Source organism: Cavia porcellus, unplaced genomic scaffold (genome assembly GCF_034190915.1).
Source record: "Cavia porcellus strain 051 isolate PalLab524CR breed Dunkin Hartley unplaced genomic scaffold, mCavPor4.1 scaffold_1, whole genome shotgun sequence".
NCBI lineage: Eukaryota > Metazoa > Chordata > Mammalia > Rodentia > Caviidae > Cavia > Cavia porcellus.
Genome location: NW_026947484.1, coordinates 191,301,897 through 191,329,567, shown reverse-complemented (window position 1 = coordinate 191,329,567; position 27,671 = coordinate 191,301,897). Strand labels below are relative to the sequence as shown.

General features: G+C 48.3%; 1 protein-coding gene across 4 annotated transcripts in view; it reads right to left on the bottom strand.

The window, feature by feature from the left end:
- The window catches only part of Pax5 (paired box 5), a 177,907-nt gene that overhangs the window by 129,999 nt on the left and 20,237 nt on the right, over window positions 1-27,671 (bottom strand). For all 4 annotated transcript variants that reach the window (XM_063225330.1, XM_063225335.1, XM_063225337.1 and 1 more), the window contains 2 exons: window positions 21,191-21,255; window positions 17,595-17,723 (listed from right to left, as the gene is read on the bottom strand). In XM_063225330.1, coding sequence (XP_063081400.1) covers window positions 17,595-17,723; window positions 21,191-21,255 — 194 coding nt within the window. The remainder of the gene's footprint in view (window positions 1-17,594; window positions 17,724-21,190; window positions 21,256-27,671) is intronic.

Below are 27,671 nucleotides of genomic sequence, written 5' to 3'. Positions count from 1 at the left end.
GCATACTAGTCACACACGCACCCCTGTCCTCAGGATGATGGCATTTAAAATCAGTACACAGGATGGGGTATAGCTCCGTGGTAGAGTACTTGCCTAGAAGGGGTGAGGCTTGGGACTCAATATCCACTAGGAAGGAAAAAAGGAAGGAAGGAGAGAGGGAGGGGAGGAAGACGAAAAGAAAGAAAGGCACATTAAAATTGCTATATGTGATTTCCAAGTCCTCTCTAGTTCTGCTATTTAGAACAATACCCTATCAGGGACCATCTTCCTAATTTGGCTGAAAAAGTACTATCCTCAGGGTAAGCAAGTTTCCCAGACTTCTTTTAGAGGAACAGAAAGACAGGTGCCAAAAACAATAGAAAATGTGCTTCCTTAACCATGAATGCTAAAACTTTGTTCCTAAGAGGTAAGACCTGAGCTGAGAACACAGCTCAGCAGCACAGTCCCTGCCTAGCAAGCACAAGGTCCTGAGTTTGATTCCCAGTGCACCCCCAAAAAAGATATACGGATAAAACCTGATTCCCCTTGCCTCTTTTAGAAAATCATTTCCCAAACACTTGAATCCATCTGGGATGAAGCCAAAAAGGGATCTGGATTTCTACAGCAGCTCCTCCTTCCTGCTAGAGGTCTCTGGCTGTACTTGGATGCAGAGGAAAAGGCAAGGGGAAGATAGGACACCACGAGAAATCAGCGGCTCTGTGCCCTGTGGATTCCGGAGCTCCAAGGGCGAGGCAGGTGAGCTAGACAGGTGGGAGTGGGGTTGCAGTGTTAGTGAATGGGGGGCCCAAAGGGGTTTCTATGCTACCTCTGCCAACTAACAGAGTGGTTCAGTACATAGGTGCTAAAACCAGGCCATTGGATTTGAATCCCCTTCCTCAACTTCCTGGCTCGGTGACCTGTGGCCGGGTTAGTTCATGGCTTATCTTACTCATCTGCAAAAGGGAAACTGCTACCCTTTTATAGCTGTAGTGACTGCTTCAGTCTCCTTCTCAGCCTCAAAAAGCAGAGTGGTTTTTGGTCATGCTGCATGACCAGGGAGCACCGTGCTGGATGCAGACACCTGGGTCCTGACTTCATCTTCCCTGATAGCTCTTCACACCTAACCGGCCTTGGGAGACCATCAGCCCCACCTTGCCGGATGGGAACATGAGATTCCTTCCGCAGCACCATGCTTCTTCTCCAGCACATAGTACATCAGTTTGCACATCTGTAAATGGGGTAACTGTCATGGTGTGACCCCAGGGATTGCTAAGTGCAGTGAAAAAGGGAAAAGCTCTCAGCAAGTCCTCATTATGCTTCACCAGCTCCAGTAGTGTCTGCCAATACTCAGCACATGATGAGGTCTGATGTATTTATCACACAGCATCTCTCAGTGGCTAGGAAGTTGGGCCAGAGCAGGGGCCTGTTGTACAAGAGTACCTAATACACAGTTGATGTTTTTTGAATGAACAACTGATAGCATGCCTGAAAATACAACTGGAAAAGGCAAAAAGAGGGGAAAGAAGGGGGAAAGAAGGAGAAGAGAAAGAGGAAGCAGGAGAGGGAGAAAGCGGGAGAAGGGGGAAACTCTGGCATGTGAAACCAGAGGGAAAACAGGATCGCAAAAGAGCAGGAAGTCCACTCCCACACTCACTCCTTCCACCGCTGCCAGTGTCCCCACACTGGGCTTCACACACTCAGGATGAACGGGAAGTAGGGCCTGCCCTGGGGAACTCAGGCCCATGGAGGAGGCTGTCCGGGCTTAGAGGCAGCCATCCCAAAGGGCAGCCATCGATCCCTGACAGCCTTCTCCTCAAGATAGGGAGGGTAGTGCCATGCCGTAGAGCGTGGGGATGCAGATGGGACAGAGGTGGCAGGAAGACCATAGGTTCAGGGCAGATAACAGTGGGGCTGAAATCCCACCCTTGGCTCAAGCCACGGCTAAATGAAGGGATGCCTAATTGCAAATGGTGCAACAAACCAAAAGTTGATGTCCAGGCGGCACCCAGCAAGTCCAGAACTGCCACAGGCCGAGGTCAGACAGTAGAGGATGTCAATCACAGTCACAAGAAATGGCCAGTCCAACAGAGGGAAAGCAATGCGCAAATTCTTCACCATATCCATCACCCGCCCGGTGCCTAGGTCCAGGCGGCCTGACCGCCCTCCTCTCCACGGGCAGGTTAGGGTCTGACTCTTGCTCTGTCCCCTGCCCAACCCCCAGCCCACCCCCGCCCCGCGCCCCTGGCTTCCATGTGCATCATCTGCTCGGCTGCCCAGCTCCTGGGGCCCCCGGAAACCTGGCATCCGTTGTTACCATAACAAACTCAATTGTTCTCAGCAGGGCCCCAGCAAATAAAGTCATTCATTACCGGCCTCTCCCAGCCGCCGTGGGCTGCGCGGCAATCAGCAGGCCGCGGGCCGCCCCCTCGCGGGCCGAGACACGCGCCGTTGCAGTTACCTGCAGGGCCGGCCCGCGGCGCCACGGCCGCCACGCTGCGCCCCGAGGCCCAGCCGTGGCCCTGCCGACGCGGGGAGCGCCGGCCAGCGATTAGTTTTATCTCGAAACGTCAATTGACTTATACTGATTGGCTTCCTGCCGCCAAATGTCAATTAAATTGCAAATGCTTGGCGGAGGCCGGCTCCTTCCCGAGGGCGCCTCGCGCTGCCTCCCTTTTGCCCTGGGTTCCGCCGCGATTGAATTGATTTCTCCTTCCACTTCGTGCAGGGAAATCCGGGTCCCTCCTGGGAGGCTTTTACCCTCCACCTCGGGTCAAGAGGGTCCCCTGAGTTGGAGCCAGAGCACTGAGGCCCGGCCCAGGGTGAGGGGCAAGGCCTATGGGGGCGCCTGGCCAGCCAGAGAGGAGCTGGCTCCAGGGTAGCACAGCGGGTTCCTGGACGGTCCTTAAAGGTGTTGGGATGTGACTCTCTCTGTGACCCTGACTGAAGCTCTTTTCGAGGCCTGAATTTCCTCTCCTGACAAACAGGGGCTGGAAAGAGGCGGCTGATGTCCTGTCCAGCCCATGCCCTGTGTTTGAATGCGCTGCTGGACACCAACAAGAATGACAGGTATTTGGCTGGTGCTGACTGAGTGCCAGGTCATGTATGGCACAATCTAATATTCACGACCTTGTGAAATACACAGGTTACCACCCCTCTTTTACAGAGCAGATTCGAGCACAGGTTTAAAGAAACTGCACAGGAGCTCCCAGAGGAACAAGGAGCCAATTGGGTCTCGGACTGGACAGCCAACCCTTAGAGGCCTGGGGCTTAACTATCACACCCTCTATTCACAGAGGAGGTGCTAAGACACATACAAGACCTAGCCACCTGCCACAGCCAAGAACTCTGCCAGCTGTCTGAATCTAACACAGAGTTCTCACAGAAACTGTATGAGCTGAGAATTATAATCCCCATTTTACAGATGGGAAAACTGGCCCCTGGAGAGTTAAGAATTTGTGAGATGAGAACAGGTATGTGAAATAAACTACAATAATACTCTCATTGGTGCACAGAACTTCAGTCTGCAAAGCATTTGCTTATGCATTGCATCTCGCTCAGTTTGACAAGGCTTCCAGGCAAGGCAGTCTGTTCTTTTTTGCCAGTAGAAAAAACAGGCCCAAAATAGGTTTCCCAACATCCCCAACAAGAGGGTGGATGCCCAGGACAAAAGAGCTCCAAGTTCCAAGTCCAGTGCTCCAAGACCCAATTCAAAGAGGCCTTGAACTGGACTGCTCAGGCACAGCCTCTGTCTTCCCCCGCCCCTTCTGCAGGGAGCTTCGTGGGGGCACAGGTCCTAACTAAAGCCTAGCTAGGAGATGCTCAGAGCCACGGGGACATGCGTGTGCTAGGGGAACGCTACATTATGCCCCCAGGGAGGGTTTGCTGTATGCTTTGTTTGTTTAGTCCATTGTTCTCTATAAACCTTCCCCTCTGCCACCTTTGTGAGCCTCCTTAGGTTGTCTTTGGAGTGAGAGGTATGGGGGTTCTTAACTGATAAGACGTGCCAGCGTTTAAAAGATACAAACCTAACCAATAGTCCTTTTCAGAAAAGAGATGTTCAAGAACAAAAGTACCATTCAGAAGTGCTGGATGGCACTCGTGTCTCAGGCAGAGAGGAAATGGAGAGAGATTGGAGGAGGGGGGAAGAGGGGGAGAAACAGGGAAGAGGAGGGAGAGAGGACTGGGCGCTGGGATGATTGTCCAGGCTCAGTGCATCCAAACTGAGGCTCAGAAAAGACAGGAACTCAACGGAGATTACATAGCAAGCCAGTGCAAACCCAGATGGGGAGCCAGACTTTTCTGGCCAGACTCACTTACTCCTAGAGCTGCCCTCATGAACAGCTGAACTCTTGAGCTGAGATTCAACCAGTACGAGTTCAGGGTGGCACTTGGTTTTTTTCTTCTGACCCTAGCTTGAACAGTTTAATCTTTGGGCTTAGCAAAATAAACAAAATGATTGTTTAAAAAAAGAGATAGAAAGAAAGGACAAAAGAGCTGGAGATTTAGAAGCTTCTTTCAATAATGTTTTTTAAATAGATACTGTATTATTTAGTGCTGGGAATCAAACCCAGGGCCTCACATCCGGTAGGCAACAGTTAAGGAACTGGATTTGGGATAAAAACACTTGACTCTGATACAAGAAAAAAATGCTGATTTTTTTTAACTTTCTGTGGACTAGTGTTAATTAAAATATTATAGGTAACATGTTTTCATTATCAGAAAACACAGGAGTTATTACCTCTTTTTGACAGATGAGGAAACCAAATATCAAAGAAGTTGAGCCATTTGCTGTCAAAGAAAGGATTTAAGCGGCAGAAGGAAGGGCTAGGCTTGCACCCCACCACCCGTCAGCCCCACTGTGGTCGGCGGCTGCCTCTGGAGCTGACCACCTCACCAGGAGGTGACGCAGGCAGTGCTGAGGAAACCTCAGAAATGTGGTACCTGAGTAACAAAATGAGCCCTCAGCCGAGTCCTCTTGAGTCCAGTCTTTCAGGGAATAACTGAATAAAACCGGACGGAAGGCCGGTGATGGAGAGCTGACGGCATTCCCAAGAGGCTGCTCCCCCTCACCCTGATGCCACTGTGCATGACAACCCTGCGAGACGCAAACCGGAGTGGTGGGGAAGTCAACTCGGCAGCCACCTACCTAGTGCAGTCCCAACACTGACACTGCTGAGCTGTGTAAACTCGGGCAATCTCCTTGACCTCTCTGAATCTCCATAAAAGGATAATAAGAGTATTCGCTTGGTCACCAGGCAAGGTGGCATGCACATGGAGTCCCATCTGGGGCCTGAGGCCAGAAGATCACTTGAGCCCAGAACTTTGAAGCCAGAATGGGTAACATAGATCCTGTCTCCAAAAAAAAAGCATCTACTTGGTACAGAGGTTGTGAGTGTCAAACGGATTAGAATTTAAATATGTAGGGTCAGCACTTGGTAAGTGCTACTCATAAGTCATCACATTGCTGTCCTGTTTAGGATCATGATGTGTGCACATCCTGAGCTTATGCTCAGGAAAGGCAGGCAGGAAGAGGACCGCAGGCACCAGCATGCAGACATGTGCATGTTCAAGTGTGCAGTATGGTCCCAGGACAGCTCCCTCCCCATCAAGAACTGCCGTCCTTTCCCTGAGGCCCGGTAGTGATGGCTTTGGGTGGAGCGTGGAGGCTTTGGGGTCAGGCAGGAGAGGGGTGTTTGATGTGTGAGGCTCCAGGTTCTATTCCACAGCCCCCACCTACTGCCCCGATGGGCCTGTGTTTTCTGTGAAACCCAGGACATTCATTTATACACACACCACGGGGCAACTGTCACCAAGCTCTAAGGTGACAATGACAACAGTCACAAACATGGCTCCTGCCCTCATGATGCTCACAGTTTCCTGGGGAAAACAAAAGTGTCAAATGTGACGTTTTTTATTAATAAGTTCTGCGTACTGGGGGTAGGGCTGAATGTCAGGTGTGAATATCAGAAAGCCTCCATTTGGGAAGTGACATTCAAGCTGGAGCCTGAGGTTCTGGAATGTCACCGGGGTGCGTGGGGAGGGAGGGGCAGACAACAGCTTTCCAGGCCATGGAAACAGTACTATAATACAAGGCAGTACTATAACAAAATGCTGGGGAGGTAGCATGCTCACCAGACTTCCTGAGCACTTCATACACACGACTACACCCAGTCCACGTGAGCATTCAGTCCTAGGCACAATTGGTGTCTAGCTTTACATATAGGGAAACTGGGGCTCAGAGAAAGAATAACTTGCCCAAGTTGCAAGACTAGTGCCTGGTGAAATAGCACTGCCTCCCTGGCTGTCTAACCCTACAACCCACAGAAAACTCACAGGGTGCAGCGGGCCAGAGCTCACGGTGCTGCAGGACTGGAAAGAAGTGTGGTCTGCCTGGAATGAGCACAGACGGGGAGAGTGGAGGGGCTGAGGCTCACAGAGAGGCAGGCGCCTGATCATGGAAGGCCTCGCATCTTTGTTTAGAAGTCCTGATACATCCCAGGAACGCTGAGCAGATGTGAAGGTCAAAATCCTTTGGGCGAGTCACTAATCACAACTGTATTTCAAAAGAGCTACTAGGCCTCCAGGAGTAGAGGAGGCTCTTTGGAGAACTCACGGACATTGGAAATGGGAACCAGCTAGAGGGGGGCAGCAGGACCCCAAAAAAGAGAAGAGTGCTTGGCCTGGCAGTAGCAATGAAGTTGCAGAGAAAAGAGCACACTCAGGAGATGTTTGGGACAGAGGTGCTGTGACCTCAAGCGGACACCTGCTGAAAGGTCTTTTCTGCGCTACAGGCAGAGCCACAAAATTTTGTGTATGTGTTTTCAGTGCTGAGGGTCAAACCAAAGGCTCCCTTCCACTAAACTTCATCCCCAACCCTTTTCTCTTTTTCTTTTTGTGGGGGTGGGGTAAGGTCTTCCCCTGGCTACCCCTGAACTTGCGATTCTCCTAGCTCAGCCTCCCTAGTAGCTGGGATAGCAGCCGTGCAAGCACCCTTTGTGGCTCAGAGACACAAACGTAACTGATGAGAAGCGATGTCTCTGGCTAATTTAAATTTCTATGAGAAATTATAAATAGATAACCCTCCCTGTCCAGTGACACACACAAAGGAAAGATTTCTAAAGCATTCTTTAATCTGTTATTTTATATAAAATTCTGAAAAAGAGATGCTACTAAAATCCCCACAGATAGGAAGTGACCTGGCCAAGGTCACACAGCAAGCACAGAAAGCTTCAGAATCTAATTGTAATTTTAGTGCTGTCTTACTGGTATACTACAAAATATTGGAGTCTGAAAGACCTCTAAAATTCTTCTGCTCAAATTTCCATATTTTAAAACCTGAGGAAAATAAGGCTCAGAAAGAAGTGACTTTCCCAAGGTCACACAACAAGTGAGTTAACTTCCAGACGGATTTGCATGGAGTTAAGAAAGGAGCAGATTCACCCCAAAAAGGATAGCACAGTCTTCCCCTCCACAAGTGCTGGCAGAGAAGTGAGACACAGGCAAATGGTCAACTCACCTGGACATGCTGCCTCCAGCCCAGGTCCAAGCATACTGAACTCATTAAAGGCCAGTACACACTACCCTGTTACCCCTCTTGTACCTAACCCTGGCCAGCAACTAAGCTGTCCTGGGTCAATGGTGCCACCTGGTGGCTGGTGCTGGGAAGTGTCTGACCCCTGGTTGATTTTAATCATCCTTGCTCCGCCCTCAAGAGCCACCTCTTTCTCTGACCCTTTCTTTGCTCATAGCTCAGCTTCACCACAGCGACCTTTCTCACTCACTCCATCCCCTTTAGCATTCTTCTTTTTATTATTGTTCTCAAGTCTTCTCAGCTGACTTCAGGACATTCTTTTTTTGCCTCCCTCTCCCCTGTTTTATTCCTTCCATGGAATAAGCTGACCTGAGGAAGGACTACTGCACATGAGAATCTATACCAATGAAAACTGGAAATTCGAAGATGCAATGAGACACACGTACACACACATATACACCTCACGCATGCACACACGCCCTGCACACACATGCAAAAGTCAACCACCACCCACATTCCGCTCATACCCGGAAGTCCCTGTGGAATCAGAACAAAATCACTTTTTTTCCTGACTGCCTTTCAGACTTCTTTCCTTAAATGCCAGATATCATAACTGCCAAATCTGCTTCCTTATTTCATCTTACTTCATTCACAACCAATATCATTGCTGTGTTTTTTCCTACCAAATATTCCCTGCATGGGATTTGTAGGCTGGTGCACAGCTGAACTTGGAGAAGGAGCTCGGATTGCAAACCCCCTCTCTGGGGGAGCCTGGGTAGCTGGTGTTGCTATGGGAGAAAGCGAGCTGGAGGAAGACTAGCCCTCAAGCTCTCTAAACATTCTGCTGTAAATGTAAAAAGCTCAGAGGCTTCACCTTTCTGTGGGAGCTCAAGCCTGGGATAGGATAGATAGAAATCCTTCCCGGGAAGCGTTTCCAAAGCCAGCGCATCTTGCCGCTCCCTGCTCAGCTCAAAGATCTGCTATGGCTCCCACTGCCTTTATCTGCTAAAAACAGGAAGAACTGATAGTGCCGTTCTTTTAATCAAAACCACTCACGGCTTTCTCTGGCTATGAGGGATGCAAAGCGAGCTCAGAGTGTGCAGCAACCCAGAGCAGAAGTGCTTCGTTTGATCTTAGCCAAAAGGCCAAGAAGTGATAGAAATTCTTAAAGTATGGATCGGGGACCTTTAGGGAATCTCCAGATCCTTTAGGGGCTCTGTGAGGTCAAACTATTTTCATAGCAACACCATGGTGTCATCTGTCTTCGCTGTCAGCACTTCACGAGCACACATGGAGTTGTCGCGTCTGGAGGACGGTGGTTTTGCCGCACCGCACAGTGAACGCGGGAGTAGCTATGGGAACCCAGCTGCCGTCTGCAAGCCAGACATTAAGCAGATCTGCACAACTGTACATCTGTGCCATTCCAGCTAAATTTCTGGTTTGGAAATACAGTTCTTATGTCAAAAATGTTATTTATATTACCTGTATTACCACTATTTTAGCGCGTCATTAAATATTTCAAAGTTTTTCCACTTTAATTTACCTAAGCAAACTACCATTTCTTGGGTTCTTTAGTAATTTTTAAGAGTTTGAAGGGGTCCCAAGACAGAAAGCTTGAGAACCTCTGGCTCCACACCCCCATAGCAGTCCAGAATAACAGCACACAGCCCTGTGGGGGAAGAATCTGGGGCAGGGGAGGGCCGGGGAAAGCAGGTGTGTAAACAGGCAGCGGGCGGGGGGCTCGGTGGCCTTGGCTCTCACACAGGCTCTCACTTACTGAATCAAAGTGAAACTCGGGGACCCAAGAGCTGGGAGGAACTGAAACCTGGCCCCCACCCATGGGACAGGCCCCAAAGCATCAGGGAAAGGCCCATGGAGACCCTCAGTTGACCACCTGGCCTCTTCCTCCAGGAGGCCCCTGGCAACTGTCTGCCCCAGTCTTAGCTGAGGGGCCCATGGCTGCAAAGGCAGCCAAGCTGGAAGCCAAGAGCTCAGCAGTCTGGTGTCTCTGCCATTAACCAGCCCTGGAAGCTCCTGGCTGAAGCCTGTGTCCTCTGCTCTTGGGCTGCCCTCCCTGGAGGGTACAAAGCAAATGACCTCAATCCTGCTGTACTGGGCTGCTGAGGGGTATGGCTCCCTAACTCTGCCCTATGTAGCTGCCTCATCTGCCAGCTCAGTCCACTGAACTCCCCTACACACACACACACACACACACACACACACACACACACACACACACGGCCACTTTAAGGACCTGTTTCCCATAATCTCCAGTTACCACAAAGCGACCTCACTTCTTCAGGTCAGTGCCAGGGTTCCGGAAGCTTAGTGGCATTCAAGCAGACAAAACAGGACAAAGGTGAGCAGGTGCAGTGGGCGCAGCCTGACAGCTGCGGGCCCAGAACCCACAAGGTGGCTGCTCCCCACCAAGACCACAGAGACTCCATGACCCTCCCAATTCTGAAACACTGCTGACAAACTCCAATCACCGTAGATCCAGAAAAAGCCAAAGTAAAGCATGTAAATCGTGACAGCCAGCCTGCCCATTGCCACCTGATTCCCAGTGGTGCCTTTCTAGCACGGGCCTCATCTTGACTCCTGCCTAGACAATGAGAAAACTCAGAGAAGGGGCCTCCTTCATAATGGGTCGCCTAGGGACTGCCTTCCACAGGAATAAAGCGGGAAGCCCCAGCAGAGACCAAGACAAAATGGTGGTAACCTCCTTCCCACCCCAAAAGCCCAAGGCTTCTGTTCTCCAGTGCTCTCACTGGCCCCTGACGTAGCCACAGGCTTGGCCAGGGGCAAAGCAGCAATGGCTCAACTCCGAGCACCCCGACAGGGAATGGGCTGGTGCTGAACAACTATGCCAGGCCAGGAGACCAGGCTTAAGGACAGCATTTAGGGCAGAGGCCCTTGCCTGGGTCACAATGGTAGAGACAGCAAAGCTCAGAGAACACATAGAGACAGAAGGAGGGACAGACGGAATGAGGAGGAGGCACAGGCGGCCACACTGGGAAAGTCAGGACTCATGGGCAAGAGCCCTGGGAAACCAGTGCCTCACTCAGTCCCCCAGGATGGAAGGCTGATGGGTAGTTTGAGGTGGCTTCCCACAGTGGGGATGGCCGCTGGACTGTGAAAATGAGCGAAACGGGGAGAGAGTAAATGTGAGATTAGTCAACCCAAAGGCAGGGGATACCACGGTTTTCTGAGGAGCCAGTTTTATCCTGCAGGTTTTCTGGGATTTTTTTTTCTTTTCCCCAAGTTTTCCCATCAGACTAATGCCTGGAAGGGGATATCCTGGAAGCCCCGTCACTCTGTATTGGTAACCCACAAAAGCCTCAGATGCCTGACCCTCCAGGCCCCAGCACTCTGCCTCCTGGCCTCCGCCATGGAGCCTCCCTATCATGTGCACCCAGCGCTTTTGCCTTGGGAAACAGAAGCCTGAGCTTTTATTCCTAGGCTGGAAGATTCCAAGCCTGAAGGAAAGCAAGTGGCCCTCAATGTAGCAGCTGACACCTGGGGGCACTGTTGTTCAGCCTAGATGCCCATGGGCTCCAGGACCTCTCAGCGTTTGGTCCTGTTGTGCCCATGGTGTAGACCAGTGGTGGCAAGCTTATGGCACACGTGCCACAGTGGGCTGTTTGTTACCACTGAAAGCTCTGAAAGGTTCGTCATGACTGGTACAGACTGTTACAAACAGGAATTCAATACAGGGTCAGCTAGCCAGTTTCAGCTGCCAAACAACTGTGGCCCAGAGCCTGCTGTTCCCAGCCCATATTGGTCTCAAACCTCACGCTCCCAGGGGCCATTTACTAAGCACTTACTATAAGTAGGCCTTAGGGTTAAACCCTCTGTGGGAGCCACTTGAATATCCTCATGATAATCTATAATGTCACCTGTGTTTCAGATGACAAAATGGAAATTCAGAAAGATCAGGAAACATGCCAAAGATTTTGCTACTAGAAATCCTTGAAACATTTCATCTCCGGCCCCTGAGCCTGTCCTGGTAAAGCCTTTCCAGAGACCTGCAGGAGTCTCCAGCCTTGCCCCATACTCATCTGTCTGGGAAACCTGAGCCCAGGAGCAGCACAGGGTCTGTATGTCCAGGAGAGAAAGTCCTGGTCCCGCCCACGATCACAGCGAGAGCCTGAACCCCAGTTCCTCTGCCTCCTGAGGGCCTTCACAGAAGCCTACTAGATGGGGCCAGAAGACAGAGGAGGAAAAGAGAGTCGGTAAAAGAGACAGCAAAAGCAGATGCAAAAAGAGGAGAGTGGTTGTAGGCACGAGAGACAGAAAGAGAAAGAGACAGCATCACACCTAGACCAGGAGACAGCAGCAGACACAGGAAGGAAGGTTCAGTAAACAAGACGCCAGCAGAGCCAGATAACACAGAATGAGCTGCACCCTAACAAAAGACATGGGCAGAGACACAACGAAGAACACAGGCGCTGTAGAGAGGTGGACAGAGTCATGGCAGCAGCCCCAGCTAAATGCCCCAGAACTCTCCATGGGGTCACATTGGACTTGGCAGCTTCTGAAAAGAGTCCTCTGGGTCCAAACTGCTCCTCCTGTGCCCTCCTGAGGCACAGGGCAGTCCAGGGCCCAGAATGCCGGAAATTCCACTGACAGCGTACTCCTAGTGCTTCCAAAGAAGCTTCTGGCGCCCACAGTCCACACCGGTGCTGGACTGGCCAGCTTTCTAAGCTATTGAAAGGGATTCTCACTCCACTGACCTCGGTGTGTTCATGGCCTTTCAAGCTCTGGGTGGAGGAGGGGAGGAGAAGGGAAGGGAGGAGAAGGGAGGGGAAGGGACCTGAATGGGGGCCCTTAAGACAGAGACAAGCGGAAGGAGGCCTTACAGAGATCAAAGGCCCAGGAAGCAACAGAGGGTCCGAGGTTGCCCTTTCACTCTGGCTGCTATTCACAACCCTGGCTGCTCTGCCAAGTCCAGCCCACAACAGCTCTTCTGGGCCTTCCGGAGAGGGAGGTGCAGGCGCAGGCCCACAGCCCCCAGCCCGGTAGGATTCCCAAGGCCGGTGCCACGGCCTCCTCCATGCAAGCTCCCTCACACCAGCCTCTCTCCCCCAGGCTGAAGCCAGCCTCACTCTCCGAGAAGCCCCACAAGCCTGCAGAGCATCTCTGGGAGCTGGGCCCATGACAGGCTGGACTGGGGACGAAACACATGAGGTGCCCCCCTGCCCAGGTGTGCCCAAATGAGTGGCAGACTTGAGGCCAGGTGCCAGGAGGAGAAACAAGTAAGAAGGACCCCAGACACAGCACAGCTCACAGAAGCACCTGCTCCTCAGACTGCCAGAGACCTCACAGGTCATAGCGCCCAAACCGGAATCCCTTCTTGAACTCTCTTGGCCCGCGTTTGTTCAGCCTCTGTGCCCACCTCTGGTGAAGGGGAGCTCACTGCACCTCAAGGTAATACCTCCCGGTTTGTTGTTGCTCAGAAACTGTCCCTTACTCCCCGATTTCCTCAGACAGCCCCAGCTCTGCCCTCACACAAGGACCAACTTGCTTCAGCCACAAAACAGTGCATCTGAGATTTAGGCAAAGAGGCCACATCCCCAAGTCCAGTTTTAGAGGCAACCTGGAAAGAAACCTAGGATATTTCTAGTCTGAATGGGTCCTCGTCAATCTGCTGAGCTAACAGTGTTCTAGCTTGTTTGTGCTACAAGAATCTCCAGTGGAACTTTCTGGAACTGGAAGCCCCTCATGCACCCTCCCTACTGAACTGTAAACCTCTCACAGTGTGTGAGGGATCCAGTCCACCAAGAGCATTTATTGATCACCTACTATGAATTCGGTATTGTCTAATTCAGTAGCCAGTAGGCAGTTGTGACTCTGAGCATTTGAAATGTAGCTTAGTGCAACTGAGGAACTAAAACTTTCATTTCATTCCATTGTCACTAATTTAAATTTAAAAACAGAAGCCATGGAAAAATATTTTTCCACTAACCACAACTTCATTGTTTTGATAGGACTGACTACACCTAACTTCAACTGTCAAATGTTTAGCATTCAGATACGTTCATATACATTATAAGTGGAATATATGCATATTTCAAAGACTTAATATCAGAAAAGGGAAAATCATATTACATTTTTTATATTGATTACATGCTGAATCATAATATTTTGGGAGTATATTAGACTAAATAAAATGTATTCTTAAAATTAATTCCACTTTGTTTTTTCTTGCTTCTTTTAATATGGTTCCTAAAAAATTGTACATTGCATGAGGCTTGCATCTTGGTTCCATTGGATAGTTCTGAGCTAATCACTTCACACCCACCCTGACATCCAAATTACTCAGCATGTCATGTGTTTCGTTTCTTTTTCTTTTTCTCAGTACTCAGAATCTAACCTAGGACTGTATCACTGAGCCTTGGCCTTCTGTAGCTTCAGACATGGCCTCACTAAGTTGCCCAGGCTGGCCTCAAACTTTCTATCCTCCTGCCTCAATTTCCCAAGTACCTGAGATTACAGGCCTATGACACCATGCCTGGCCACAGCACATGTCTCTCGAGTCTCTAACGTCATCAAAGCCATCTCCCCACTACTTTCAGACTAAAAGTCAGGGCTGGGGTCAATGCGGAACTACCTCTATTCCTCCCTGAGCCCTTCAAGCTGGCCCTTCCCACATGCCCTCTCTCTTGCCTTTGATTGGAATCTTACCACTTCCTCTACTCTGTGTCCAAAGCCACCTCCTATGAGGTGCTGTCTCAGTTCTTTGGATCGAAGTGGCCCACCATCACCTGTCTTCTTCCACTGGTGTCACCTCACTGTCCATCAAAGGGCCTATGGATTTGCAGTCTTGACTGCCAACCCATCATCTGCGGTTGGACCCTGTCCCAGCCGCCCCTGTGCTAAGGTCTGCATGGGAGAACGGTCCCACAGAATTCCTACAGGGCAAAATCCAAGACCAAGCCAGAGATAACTGCTCACCAGGGAGCTGAGCAGGCGAGTCTGCCTTGTAAAGCCTCAGCCATTTCATCCGTCACTTCATGTGAGAAATGGGGGAGACCCTCAGCTGCCTTCCCCTTTTCCTCTGTTACCCATGACTCATCCCTCAGGCTGCTGAGGGCTCCTGAGAAAAACCGTACCATCCTGCAAGCCAGCGCCCTCACAGATCTACGGTCTGCAGGTTCGCTGGACCAGTTGCTGGTGTCGCCAGGTGTTTCAGAGTTCTCCCTGGTGGCTGATTCTTATTTCCTATGCTCACCTCAAACCCGACCTCCAGACCTCAGCTCACTGCCCCCTGCATCCTCCTGCCCAGTCACTGATCACTTGTGCTGAAACTCTTCCCCATCCCACAGGGCTCCACCTCCAAAGAGCCTGGAGGGTGTGAGGGGAAATAGATAGCCAGACATGCAAGGGACAGAGGCTTCTAGGGCCTTCTCTCTCCCTGATTCCTGGTTCAGGGGGAGCTACTGGTTCTTTGCGTAGCTTTGCCAGTGTCACAGAACTCCACAAAGTCTCAATTTCCTCCCCTAAAACAAAATGTGAGTGGCAATCCTGGATATCTCATGTCCCTGCAGAGCCAGTGTAGGGACCAAAGAAGATACAAGGATGGATGGAGAGGACAGGAGGAACATGACACAGTTCTCCCCACACCCTTCCCTGATGGGAGCCAGGGCATTTTTGCTTGCCTCTCTGCTCAACCATCTACACTCTCGGTGAGGTGGGCAGGAGTGAGGGGAGGCTCTGGTTGCTGCTTGGTTCCCCTTGCTTCTCCATCCTGTGAGCTCCAAGACCATCGATGCATTCATTCTCCATTAGCCAAAGGGCCTCAGGCTGGACTACCTCCATGTCTTCCTGGGGATTAGAACTCTACCAAAAGTTTCAGAACCAGAAGGACTGCAAAATGTATCCAGTTCCACATCTGATTCTAGATGCTTCTAGATGATTCTAGCTCTTGTACAGCAGCTCAGCCAAGTACCATTTAGTGTGCTTACATACTCCTAGAGATGCGGCACTCCCAGTGTGTCCCGTTATCCCTAGACCACTTTCCCGTGTACACATTCTTTCTTACACTGAGCTGCATCTGCCACACACCGGTCCATGAGGTCTTGGTCCTCCCTCCTCCATGGCTACCTGTACAAGGCAGCAATCTAGTCTATTTGTTATGTTCCTGTTTATGCAAAAATATGCCTGGAGCCTCGAGATATTCACTAGGTGCTGTACCTAGATCCCTTTCCATTCAGGTTATGCTAACCTGAACACAACCCAATGTGTCACTGTCCCTTTAAAGGTCAGTACCCTAAATGGTCACAGTCTCCCAGGAAAGAGGACCAGCGGAAAGTAGTGGAGACTAACATCAACCATGCTGTGCCTACATAATAAAAGCAGTTTGAAAGCCGACCACAGTGGTGCATCCCACAATCCCAGCACTCAGGAGCTAAGGCCTTGCATTTGAGGCTCACCTGGGAGTACACAGGAAGGCTCTGTCTCTAAATAATAAACACAGCTTGAGAGGCCAAATAGTGAGTGCTGGTCAGAGATTAAGCCAGTACTGCACTCCACAAACTCCATAAGCATTACCCCAAATCAGGGCCGGTCTGCGGCCAAAATACATTGCTCCCCCTTCCCCTCGAATTGGGGATTGAAGCCAGGGGCTCTATCACTGAGCTATGTCACAGCCATTTTCATTTTTATTTTGACACAGGGTTTTGCTAAGCTACCCTGGCTGGGTTGGAACTTGTTAATCCTCCTGCCTCAGCCTCCCAAATGGTTGGAATTAAAGGAATGCATCATCACACTGAGCAAAACTAGATTTGTTTTCTTTCTCCCTCAATTCTGAGTGAACCTCATACCAACCATGCCTCTGCTGTGATCAAACACAGCCAGGCACATCTGCTGCGAGGCCAGGTGATAAAAGGAAAGAGGATGCTATCATCAGACCCATAAACCAGCAGAGGTGGCAGGCCACTGCTCCACAGCAGCCCGCCCGGCAGACCACTGAGTTAAAGACTTCTGACACTGCTCAGGATTGTCAGGAGCGGGAGAGAGAGGCAAGGGAGGCTTCACCAGCCGTGAATCATCGCTGCACCCCCCGCAGCTGAAGCAGAGGCCACAGCCCAGCTCCCGTGCTGCCTGGAACACGCAGACCACAGACCAATCCACTGCGGGGCCAACTCAATTTTCTAGTTACAGATCTTAAGTACTTAGGCATGTGCTCCCGAGAACACACATCCCCTACACAGGGCTGAGAAAGGGAATTGTGCCGAGGAACAGAATAATTGAATCAAGATTTCTGTCACGCTGCTCTCAGGCCCCAGACCACAGCCCTTTTTTTCTTTTTCCTTTTCTGACTAAGGTTTTACAGACTCCCAGGAGGTCGCTTCTCCTCTCAAACCGATTAATGTCAGCAACACTGGCAGCCAGTTCAGAGGAAGGAGACCTGCGTTAAGGTGGGCTGTGTGTGGCGAGAGCTAGCCGGCTCCAGAGGCCCAGGCAGCATCCAGCCTGCCAAAGTTCGAGGAAACCAGCTTGGAAGATGGTCGTCTTTAATCCCTGAGAGGTCCCTCTACTTCTTCCTTCGAGGCCCAAAGGCAAAATTGAGATGGTTATTGGTTTCCTCCACCCTCTTCCATTACCAGGACTGAAGGCCTTCTGAGAAGGCCCCGCCCTCAGAGGAGAAGCCCTCTACCTCCAAAGGTGCCCCCTCACTGCAGGACAGGGTGGTGGGGGCTTTGCCCAGCCCCCTTCTCTCCTCCCCAGACCCCACACAGGGGACTGTGCTCAGACCATCCACACACTGGGATGTCAGGGTCCTCTCTGTACACACAAGGTCTTCTTAAAGGCCACAACGCTCAGGCCACAGGCTCTGCTACGCCTTCCTCCACCAAGGGATGAAGAAGGGAGACTGGCAAGCAGCCCACACTCCCGGTGAGACCTCTGACTGCCCCACCTGGTCCTCTTGGAAAGGACAAGGCTGGGGGAGGAGGGGTGACAACCCTGGTTCTCTGCAGATACGAGGGTGCTAAGGGTGCTTTGCTTCTGCTTTCACTGTGCACCCCAAATGGATTCTGTCCCATCGGATGCACCCTTGATTGGCCGCACGGCCGTCTCTTACCTTCATCTCTCTTGCGCTTGTTGGTATCGGCACTGGGGGACGTGATACCCAGGATGCCACTGATGGAATATGAAGAGCCAGCTGAGTCCGTGCTCACTGACGACACCTGTGTCACGGAGCCCGTGGACACTGCACGAAGACAGAGGGGCGGTCAGGGCCAGCAAGAGGCAGAAAGGTGGAGGGCATGGGGCAATCTGTCACAAAGGTGTGTGGCATTGTGGCGTTGTGGCCAGCCTGAAGACCCTTGACTCGTGACAATCACCACACAAGCCTCGGCCATTTGCCCAGATTCTGTGTGGAGGAGAAAGGACAGGGATATGGGCAGCAAGGAAGACTGACCACACAGCAAGGAGCTCAGGGACAGGACAGAAAGGGCATGTGGTCAAATCCAGCCAGCCCAGGAAGCGGGAATTGGGGACCAGAGAGAGAAAGAGGTGCTACAAAGCTCCTGAGATTCGTTCAGCCCTGGTTACGAGCTCATTCATGCACAAAAAAACCTTTACACTCTTCCCAGGCAGCCAAATGCAGGCTGCCTATTTTTTTATCGTCCCTTATTGTCTCTTCTCTTTCCAGCTTACTTGGATTTCATTTTTTATATTAATTATAATAAGATGCCTAATATTTTCTAAGAACATTCTGTGCTAGGCATTGAGGCATTATCTCGTTTAATTCTGAGAAGAACCTTACAAACTACATGATGTTATTATCCCATTGGAAAGGTAAGGGAACAAGGATCAGAGAAGACAAATGACTTGCCCAAGGTCACACAGCTAGTAAGAGACCTGTAATCCCAGCTGCTTGGGAGAGTGAGGCAGGAGAATCCCAAATTGGAAGTAAGTCTGGGCAACTTTGGTGAGAATTTGCCTCAAAAATTAAAAGAGAGAGAGGCGATAGAAACCTTGTGATAAAGTCTTAACTCCTAAAACTACTCTGCCCCCTCCAAGAATTCATAAGGAAAAATAATAATTCTTATTGTTACCATAATATTTTTCATGTGATGATTGAACAGTTCAGAGGGCTATTATTTTTCCCCATTTATCAAATGAGGAAACTGAGGCTCTACAAAGTGAAGTGATTCAAAGTCATTCAGTTGATAAACCACAGTGCCTGAATTTAGTAGCCTCAGGTCATTGCTTACTCAAGGCCTCTTAAGTCTCTAAGGACCAGAAAGGGGAGGGGAATTTTAGACAAGTTCCACATTGACTCACATCCAAAGTCTGAGGGAAACCAGTCTCCAAAGGGTCCTTTCCAGCTGGAAAGCTGGATTCAATTTCAGGGCTATAGGAATTCTTCTTGGTTCATCAAAACCTACCCACCAATCTCAGAAATATCTCCCTGGACTGTAACTGGTTGAAGGAGATGGGCTGCCCTGGATTCTGAGTCTAGGGAATTACTAGTAATGGTGGTGACCACATGGGAAGCTATTTGCTACTTTCCTTGGACTGGGTCCAGTGTCTCCCTTCTACAGACCTGGACAGTACAGTGCCCTTTCTTCCTGAAACTGAGTCTGATCTTAGTTAGGTCTTCCTTAAGAGATACAGACAGAAATCTTTAACTTCTCTTTTCCTTCACAGAAAAGGCTTCTCAAAAATAGATTTATGCAAATCTCACCACCTTTTCTGGGTTCACATGAAAAGAACAGAGGAAGAGGATCACTTGGTACCTCAGACAGCAACAGCCACTTGCAAGTGTGGCCCACCACACCACCGGTGGAGCTAAGGACATCTGGTTAACTATTTTGTGACTGCCCTGGACTCAAAAGGTGGCTCCCACTTCTGGCTCCACCCCTACCTGGAAACAGGGTCTTAAACTCCTTATTTCCTCTCCCTAAGCCTCACTTCCCTCGCTGCTCAGCAAGTTCATCAGCTATAAGGGGCTGCCCACACGGCTCTATAGTTTTAGTAAAAATCTGAGAATTAGGCATGATGGTACACACACACAGCCCCAGCACTCTGGAGGGCTGAGGAAGTTCGAATTCAGCCCCGGTAACTTAGCGACTTATTGAAATCCTGTCTAAATAAACAAAAAAATAAAAAAATAAAAAGTACTGAGAAGATAGCTCAGTGCAAAGACCCTGGGTTAAATCCCCAGTATTGGGAAAAAAAATCTGTGGCAAAACAAATTGTTTTGCTGACCTACAATACAGTGAGTCCCTTAAATCTATTCCAAGAACAGGTTTTCGTGTGATGCTGGTCTGATTTTTATTGCTGTGGAGCCTTAAAGCCACAAATGAAATCTCGGCCACAAACACCAAGCCTCCCGGAAGTCTTCCTCAGCCCTTTAGCCCCAGCTCTACTTAGCTGGTGGCTCCCTCTCTGCTCCTCAGCACTGACACTTTTTTCTTGGACTTTTCCAAGCTTCTCCTCAGTACATCCCCCAATGGCTCAGAAGCTGGTGACCACAGGGATTTCGTCCAGCCTCATCTGTAGCACTGGTCTCCAGTGCTGCCACTTGTCTGCACAATGCAGGTTAGCAAACACTTTCCAAAAGCATTGCTTAGTGAAAAATCATCTCATGGCAGCAAAGAATTCCCTTTTACCTTTACTAAAAGAAACATGCTTGGAGGATCAGAGATCTCAGAGTACTTGCTTTGTGCTCTCTGTCCATCAATGAGAAAACTGAGGCTCTCTGACTGATGTAAAGGGGTTTCATAACCCACTAGTGAGTTAAGGATGGCATTGGAGCTATAAACAGCCCTCTGCCAGCTTCCCCACCACCACAGGAAATTCATGCTTTTAGTTAAAGAAAGGGTGGTGCTGATGAAGGTATACACAATCTGAAGTGTGATTATGTAGATTCACCAGAACTATAAGAGGCTTGCTAAACAGGCTACCTATTTGCTTGCAATAGAGTAACTTTCCTCCCAGCTAGCCAGAGGGGTTCCCTTTGTCCCAAGTAGAAAAACAATATCCCTTAAATAGAAACCTGAAATTTCCAACTCATCCTTGAAGAGAAAGCAATGGAAACGTCCATACTCTTGAGTAGTGGGAGAGGGGTGCAGTGTTCATTCTTGGGCAGACTTACATTTAATAGCAAATCATGGTCACTCAGACTTCACCCATGAGCATCAGAAACCCCACTGGCAGCCCTTGACAGTTCACAGAGTACATGAGATCGAAGCGAGAGAAAAAGAAAAAGAAAGTTTGGGAAGTTTTGCCTCATCTTCACTCAAGACTGCAAGTGCACAAAGAATTGCAGAAGGTCTGGTTGATAGAAGAAAAAAATACATTCAAAACTACTTACTGACTAATGATGCAGAAAATGTTATGAATAAGTATCCCTTTCTTGATTTATTACTTTAATTATCTGACATTCTATAGACCCCCATTAGTGGATTTTTTTTGGCTTAGATTTCAATTTTCTGTCTCATGGTGAAAGCTATTTATCATAATAATCAGTAAAATTCAAAACCTTTTAGCAGTATTTATAAAATTCATTTACCGGGTTCAGCCCTTGGAGAATGACAAAGAAGACGCATGAGGACGTGTGCCGAAGTGTTTTATGCAGAATTATCTGTCCATATGAGTGATTAAAAGTTCTTTAGAATATTTGGAGCCCATTAGAGTTTCGAAATTTTTTTTAAAAGTTCGTCTTACCTATGTTGTGGCTGGAAGCTGGGACCGGCTGGTTGGGGGGCTGCTGCACTTTTGTCCTGATGATCCTGTGGATGATTGGGAAAAACAAAAAAACAAAACAGCTCTTTATCATCAGGAAGGAGAAGAGACTATAGCCAATTACACTCAGACAACCAGAAACGCCACACCACACTGGGGCACAGGGACTGAGCTGGGGGACATTAGGAAGCCTGGCCTGTTTGCTCCAGTTCTTCCACGAATTGGATGGTGACCTCATGGTTCGTTCCACCATGAATTTCAACACAATAAGAGAAGAGTTAGAACAGACCCTTCTTTGCTTATTTTAAGTAATTAAATTCTTTTCAGAGGAAAAAAATTAAAATCCTATTGAAAAGAAAAAAGATCTTAAAAGCTGGGTGTGGTGGCACACTCCTGTAATCCCAGCATTTGAGAGGCTGAGGCAGGAGAATAGCTTGCAAGTTCAAGACCAATCCTGGACTACAGGCTTGGCTAAGTGAGGCTAAGGCCAGCCTGAACTGCATGGTGAGATCCTGTCTCAAAAAGAACAAAAAAAAATAAAATCTTACAGAAAAGCCCATATACACAGACAATATATGATAACAGAATCCCTTCCCTTTGCCACCCGGTAGCTAGGACATTCTACAGAAACTTGGGCTCTGGGGAGTCAGTTATAAGCTCCCATCTGGGACAGTGCCTGGGACCCCCAGAAGACCACAGGACCAGTGCCTCTTTGTGCACAGAACAGAACCACGTACCACAAGTCTCTTCGGGGTTTACAAGGAAGTTCCTTCCCTGGAATTGGGAAGGAAGGTACAACGTAATACAATATTCAGCTTCATTGGAAAAGGTCTATTCCAGTCTCAAACTATTATCTTTTAAAAGGACATTTAGTAGAGTTTTGCTTCACCCTTGTGCATATTTAAAAACATCCATTTTCTCTTAACAAAATCACAGTTAAATCACATTCAGTTCTGCATCCTGCTCTTTTCGTGCGAACCATCCCTCCCACTGGTACTGGGGACTGAACCTCTGCTCCTCTTACTGAGCAAAGCCCCAGCCTTTCTCATTTGGAGACAGTCTCCGTGAATTGCTAAACTGTCCAATCAGGGGCCGAACCTGTGCTTCCTCTGCCTCAGCTTTCCAGAGTGCTGGATTACAGGTATGTGCTACCACATCCAGCTTCACACACCTTTGATGAGTGACCATTACACAGCATCCGGAAGTTCTCTTCAAAGTTGCACTGCGTCTCAAGTTTGTGTGAACGAAGAAGAAAGATAGAAGCAACAGATGCCAGCTGGGTATGGTATTGCCCGCCCGTAATGCCAGCACTCTGTGAGGCTGAGGCAAGGTGATGGCAAGTCTGAGTCAGCATGGGAAAGTCACATTTTTTCTTCTTTTGGTTTTTCAAAACAGGGTCTCACTTTGTAGTTCAGGCTGGGCTTGAACTCATTTTGTAACCAGTGTTGGCCTATTAACACACTATGCAGCCCAGACTGGCCTCAAACTCATAGTGATCATCCTGCCTCAGCCTCCTGCAGCCTCAGAAGTTTAGCAATTTAGTAAGATCTTGTCTCAAAATTTGAAAAAGGGCCTTGGGGTTTAGCTCAGCAATTTAAGTGCCTGCCTGGCAAGTACAAGGTCATGAATTCCATCACTGGTACCAAAAAAAATTTAAAAAACAGTGGCTGTGGAGATAGCTCAGTGGGGAGACCCTGAGTTCAATCTCCAGTACCAAAAATAAGTAAGTAAATAAGTTGCTGATGCCTCCCCTTAGGCTCACTAGGCAGCAGGCTCCGCCCTCCTGGACTGGCCACCCAGACCAATGAGTGTCTGTAGTTAATGGTCTAGGATGGATTTTTCTGCCCTCTCTATAGCCCAAACCCAGGCCCTCTGTACCCCTGGCCCCTGGAGAGCAGCAAGAATGTTTTGCCCTTTTCCGATGAGTCAGCTCAAGTGTAGCCTTAAACGCATTCGGAGTGTGTGTTTGTTTTCTCCAATATTAAACCATTTATTTTAACTAAGCAAACACAGCATGGACCAAACAAGGACGTGGCCGCCAGGAAGTCTTTTTACCACCTCGACTGAGTTGGTGTACGACCAAGCTTACTATGTGTGTCACCTTCTTTGCACATGTAGACATACAGCCAGACACCTGAACATACGGATGTGTCAAACACAAACACAGTTTATCTACATTTCAAACATGTAGGGAAATATATTGTGATTATTTTCCACTGAAGTCCAACGTAAAATCTGAAACTTCTGCTAAATTTGTACATAAGCAAAAGAAAGAAAATTACATTTTTTCATTTTTCTTTTAAAACACTTATAAACCACCAGGAAACATTATCAGTTGTAACAAAGTCACTGATAAACAGTTACATCATGTGATTAGGCGCACAGACTCCAAAACTAAACTACTAGAATTTGAATCCCAGCCTTGCAATTTACCACCTACATAACCTTGGGTAAATTACTTCTCTATACCTTAGTTTCTTCATCTGAAAAATGGGATTAAGAATCATTCTACCAAAAAAAAAAAAAATCATTCTACCCCCATAGGGGTTTTATTTATTTATTATTTATTATTTTATTTATTTTATTTTATTGGTGATACCAGGGATCAAACTCATGACTTCACGCTTGTCAGGCAGGTGCTTATGCTACTGAGCTAAATCTCTGGCCCCCTCATAGGGTTTTTATCAGGATTGAAATAAGTAACTACGTAGGCCATGTTGATGGCATGTGCCTGTAATACCAGCACAGGGAGCTGAAAAAGAGTTACAATGGGTTCAAGGCAAGCCTGGGCTGCATAGTGAATTCAAGGCCTGCTTAAGCTTTATAGCAAGACCCTGTCTCAACCCTTACCCCACAAAAAAGAAAAAGAAGTAATTAAGTACCTTGAAGTAGCTACTATGTATAAATGCTTAATAATTTTTAAATATCATTATTCTCATTGGTATCTGCATAAAGACTTATGGCCAACTTCAACCTTAAAATTTTGCTATTTTTCACATTTTCTTTTAAAAAGCATAAGGGTCTCTTCTTTGGGAGACGGGGAGGAGAAAGTGACCATCCTCATCCCTTATTTTAAGGTTGCAATGATGCTTTATGAGGGGTCCTAGAATTGTAAGGGACCCCAAAGCTGCCCAGAAGGGTGAGAGACTTTACCCATCTTAGTGGCAGCAGCCACCAAGGAAAAACAAAAAGCATCATCTTACACTGAGAAGAAACAGTAGCGGGAAAAACAAGGCTAATGAATGATAGTAATTTTTAGGAAAAAATTAAAGTAACAAGCTATCAGCAAGATCTGTCCCAATCTGCTCCAGTAAAACTGTACTATGGGCTTTTCTAACCCAGAGATATTTGGAACTGATGGGCAGTCAGCATGAAAAGGTATTTCCTGGGGCTGGGAATGTAGCTTAGTAGTACACTGCCTGCCTAACGTGCACAAAGCCTTGGTATGATCATTAGATCAATATTAAAAAAAATGAGAGAAAGAAAGAAAAAAAACAGGCTCATTCTTACATCACAAATCAAAAACATGATTTTGGATGCTCTATGAGCATTCTCTGGCACAACACAGAAGAAAGCCCAGCCATCAACCTTTCTAGAAAGCCCTGGGGTCATACAGCGAGCCACCTCAGACTCCCAGCTCCCAGGCCTAAGCACTCTGAACAACACTTAAAAGAGAGGGTCCCTCTGCTAAACACTTCCTATCTGAAGCATAAAGCAGATTTCGATTCAAAATTCATTTAGTATCTGAGGGCCAAAACTCCAATGGGCTCACATATAATGGACATTTATGGATCCCACTTCTACACGCTCCCGTCCTCTGAAAAGCTAGAGGTCTTCTCATCACCATTGCCCACTCCCACACCTCCTCCACACACACACAAATTGTACTGGAAGAGAAATTACGCTTGAAAAGTGCTGAAGAAACACACACTCCTGTGGCCCTGGTGAAACTGCCTCCAGTGGGGAAAGAAGCGTGGACCATCACCTGCACTGAGAACCCAAAACCCTGGAGCCCAGCTGGGCCGTGCTGGAAGGGAGCCCAGCTGGCGTCCAGGCTGTGACTGATGTGGAGAAGAGGGAAGAAGCAGGCAAGCAGTCTCAGAAGACTTGCTGCCAAAGTTAGGATTAAAAGAATTAACAAACTGTTGCCCCCAGGCCACCTTCAGCCCTCTATGGTCTATGTTACTTGAATTAATTGCTAACGTGTATGAGTTGTGAGCTTTTCCTCAAATACCTGATTTCCAGCTTCTCTTGAAAAATCAGAACACCCAACAGTGCTGGCCCCACATTTCCACTGCTCCTCTGAAGTAGGGATGGCATTTGTTGTCTGGTCCACTATTTGGCCCCATTTTAGAACCATGGAATTGAAACAGTAGAGAAAAGACACCATTCCACCCATCCTTTGGGTCAGTTCTGGGACAGCCACCTCCAACTGACACTCAGGCTGGACTCTAAGAACCTCTCTTAGGTTGTACAGCATCCCGGCACATACTGGTTCTTAAGAAGCCAAATAAACAAGATGGTTTGTGTGCCAAGAAATTTTCCACAAGCTAGGAGAAGTGGCTCAGTGGTACTTAAATCTCTGTCAGTCGTGGTTCCCTGGGTCAGTTCCAGAAGACAGCAGAAAGGCACACACTTCTGTGGGTGGACAGTGGAGGGGACCAGGAGAACTAGGGAGGCAGCCAGCACAACCTCCTAACATGCTTGACACAGGAAATAGTGGGAAACTGCCTCTGAGGGAGGCAGGGGTTAGGTGAGAGGCAGAGGTTAGGACCCTCCTGCAGGATGACATGTGTGAGGCAGGCTTTGAAGCTGCATTCATTTGAACACGGCAGGAGTTTTGCCTTCCTATGGAAGAAAACATGGATGTCACTATGGTTCGGGCTTTCTGTGAGCGGGTGTGCAGAATACGATTTGTCCACACTCAGTGAGCTCTTGCTGAAGGGGGCAGTGAGAAGCCAGAGTGCTTCCAGAGAGGGCACAGGAATGGGCTACAGATTGGGGAGAAAGGGAGACAGGCTCTGAAACGGAGGAGGAAGGACTGCTTTACTCTTGCTTGCCTCTCTTCTCCCGGAAGCTCAGCTCAATCACGGGTGCCATCCTACAGGGCAGTGGCGGAAGCAGCCTACCCCTCCTCTTATCATAGACTCTGCTCCTCTATCTTGAGATAACTCCCCTTCTACTCTCCCATCTGGGCCCCTGTTTCTGTATGAGAATATTTAAATTAAAACAATTACCACAGTAAAAGCCATGTTGCCACTAATCCCCCTAAAAACACTTCCCTCTCTTTGAACACACTTTCCTGTCATTCTTGCCACTTTCTTAAGCAGCACTGGAGTCCTCTTTCCAATGTGTCTTCTCAAGGTGTGATCAAAAGTGCAGTGAACCCTGCTGCTAAGAGCCATGCAACAGGAAGGAAGTTTGGGGAAACATTATCACGTATGCTGTTGACCTTATTCCCTGGATCTGCACTGTGTAAATTCCAGCTCTTCTCCATGAGAGGAAAACATTTTGAATTGATTTGGGATATCTGGTCAGCCAGAACAGCGCAACTATAAAGACCCAGCTCCAGGCACAAAGCATCAGTGGATCGGTGATGTCCCCGTCCCACTCCTCACAGCCTCTAACCACTGCTCGCTTTGCTCCACGTGCTTCTTTCAAACAGCTCACTTTGCCATTTAAGTAAATGTATTTTATATGGCAATTGTGGTTCCCCCTACCCTAAGTGAGAAAAAGTTGGCAAAGTTCATAAACTTACTGGTTTGGTGTACCACTTACATTTTTCTAAAATACATGAAAAGAAATTCATCACAAGTCAATGCAATCTTTGCATTACAGAGGATATAAATTAAGGCCCTGCAATTGGATTATACTTGAAATTATTCTCCACCACTTAAAAATATAGAGACTTGGGGCTGGAGATTTAGCTCAGCAGCACAAGCGCCTTCCTTGCAAGTGTGTGGTCGTGAGTTCAATCCCCGGTACCAATAAAAAAGAAAAAGACAAAAAAAAATAAAAAAAAAAAAATAGAGACTTAGCTGAGAGTGGTGACACCCATCTATACTCCCAGGACTCTGGGAGGCTAAGGCAGGAGAAACACAGGTTCTATCCCAGCTTGCACAAATGAGGGACCTGATGAGAAATTGGTTGTATGTTCAAATTATAATTTTTATAGGTCGGGTTTAAATTATTGAAAAATGAAAATTGTTTAAAAAGGATTGAAAGCATAGTGGAATGCAAAGATACTGACTGGGTTCAGTTCCCAGAAACAAACCAACCAATTAACACAGGGATTGCACATATGCAAACACACACACACAAATACATATACACGGGTTCTAGTTTCTGGCTTCTCTTGAAAGGCAACAGCATCAAAAACTCTTGGCAAACACAGGGTTCACATTCACGGCAGCATTTAATTGAAGCTGAGAAGCAGGTGCTCTTTAACAGAGTTTGGGTTGAC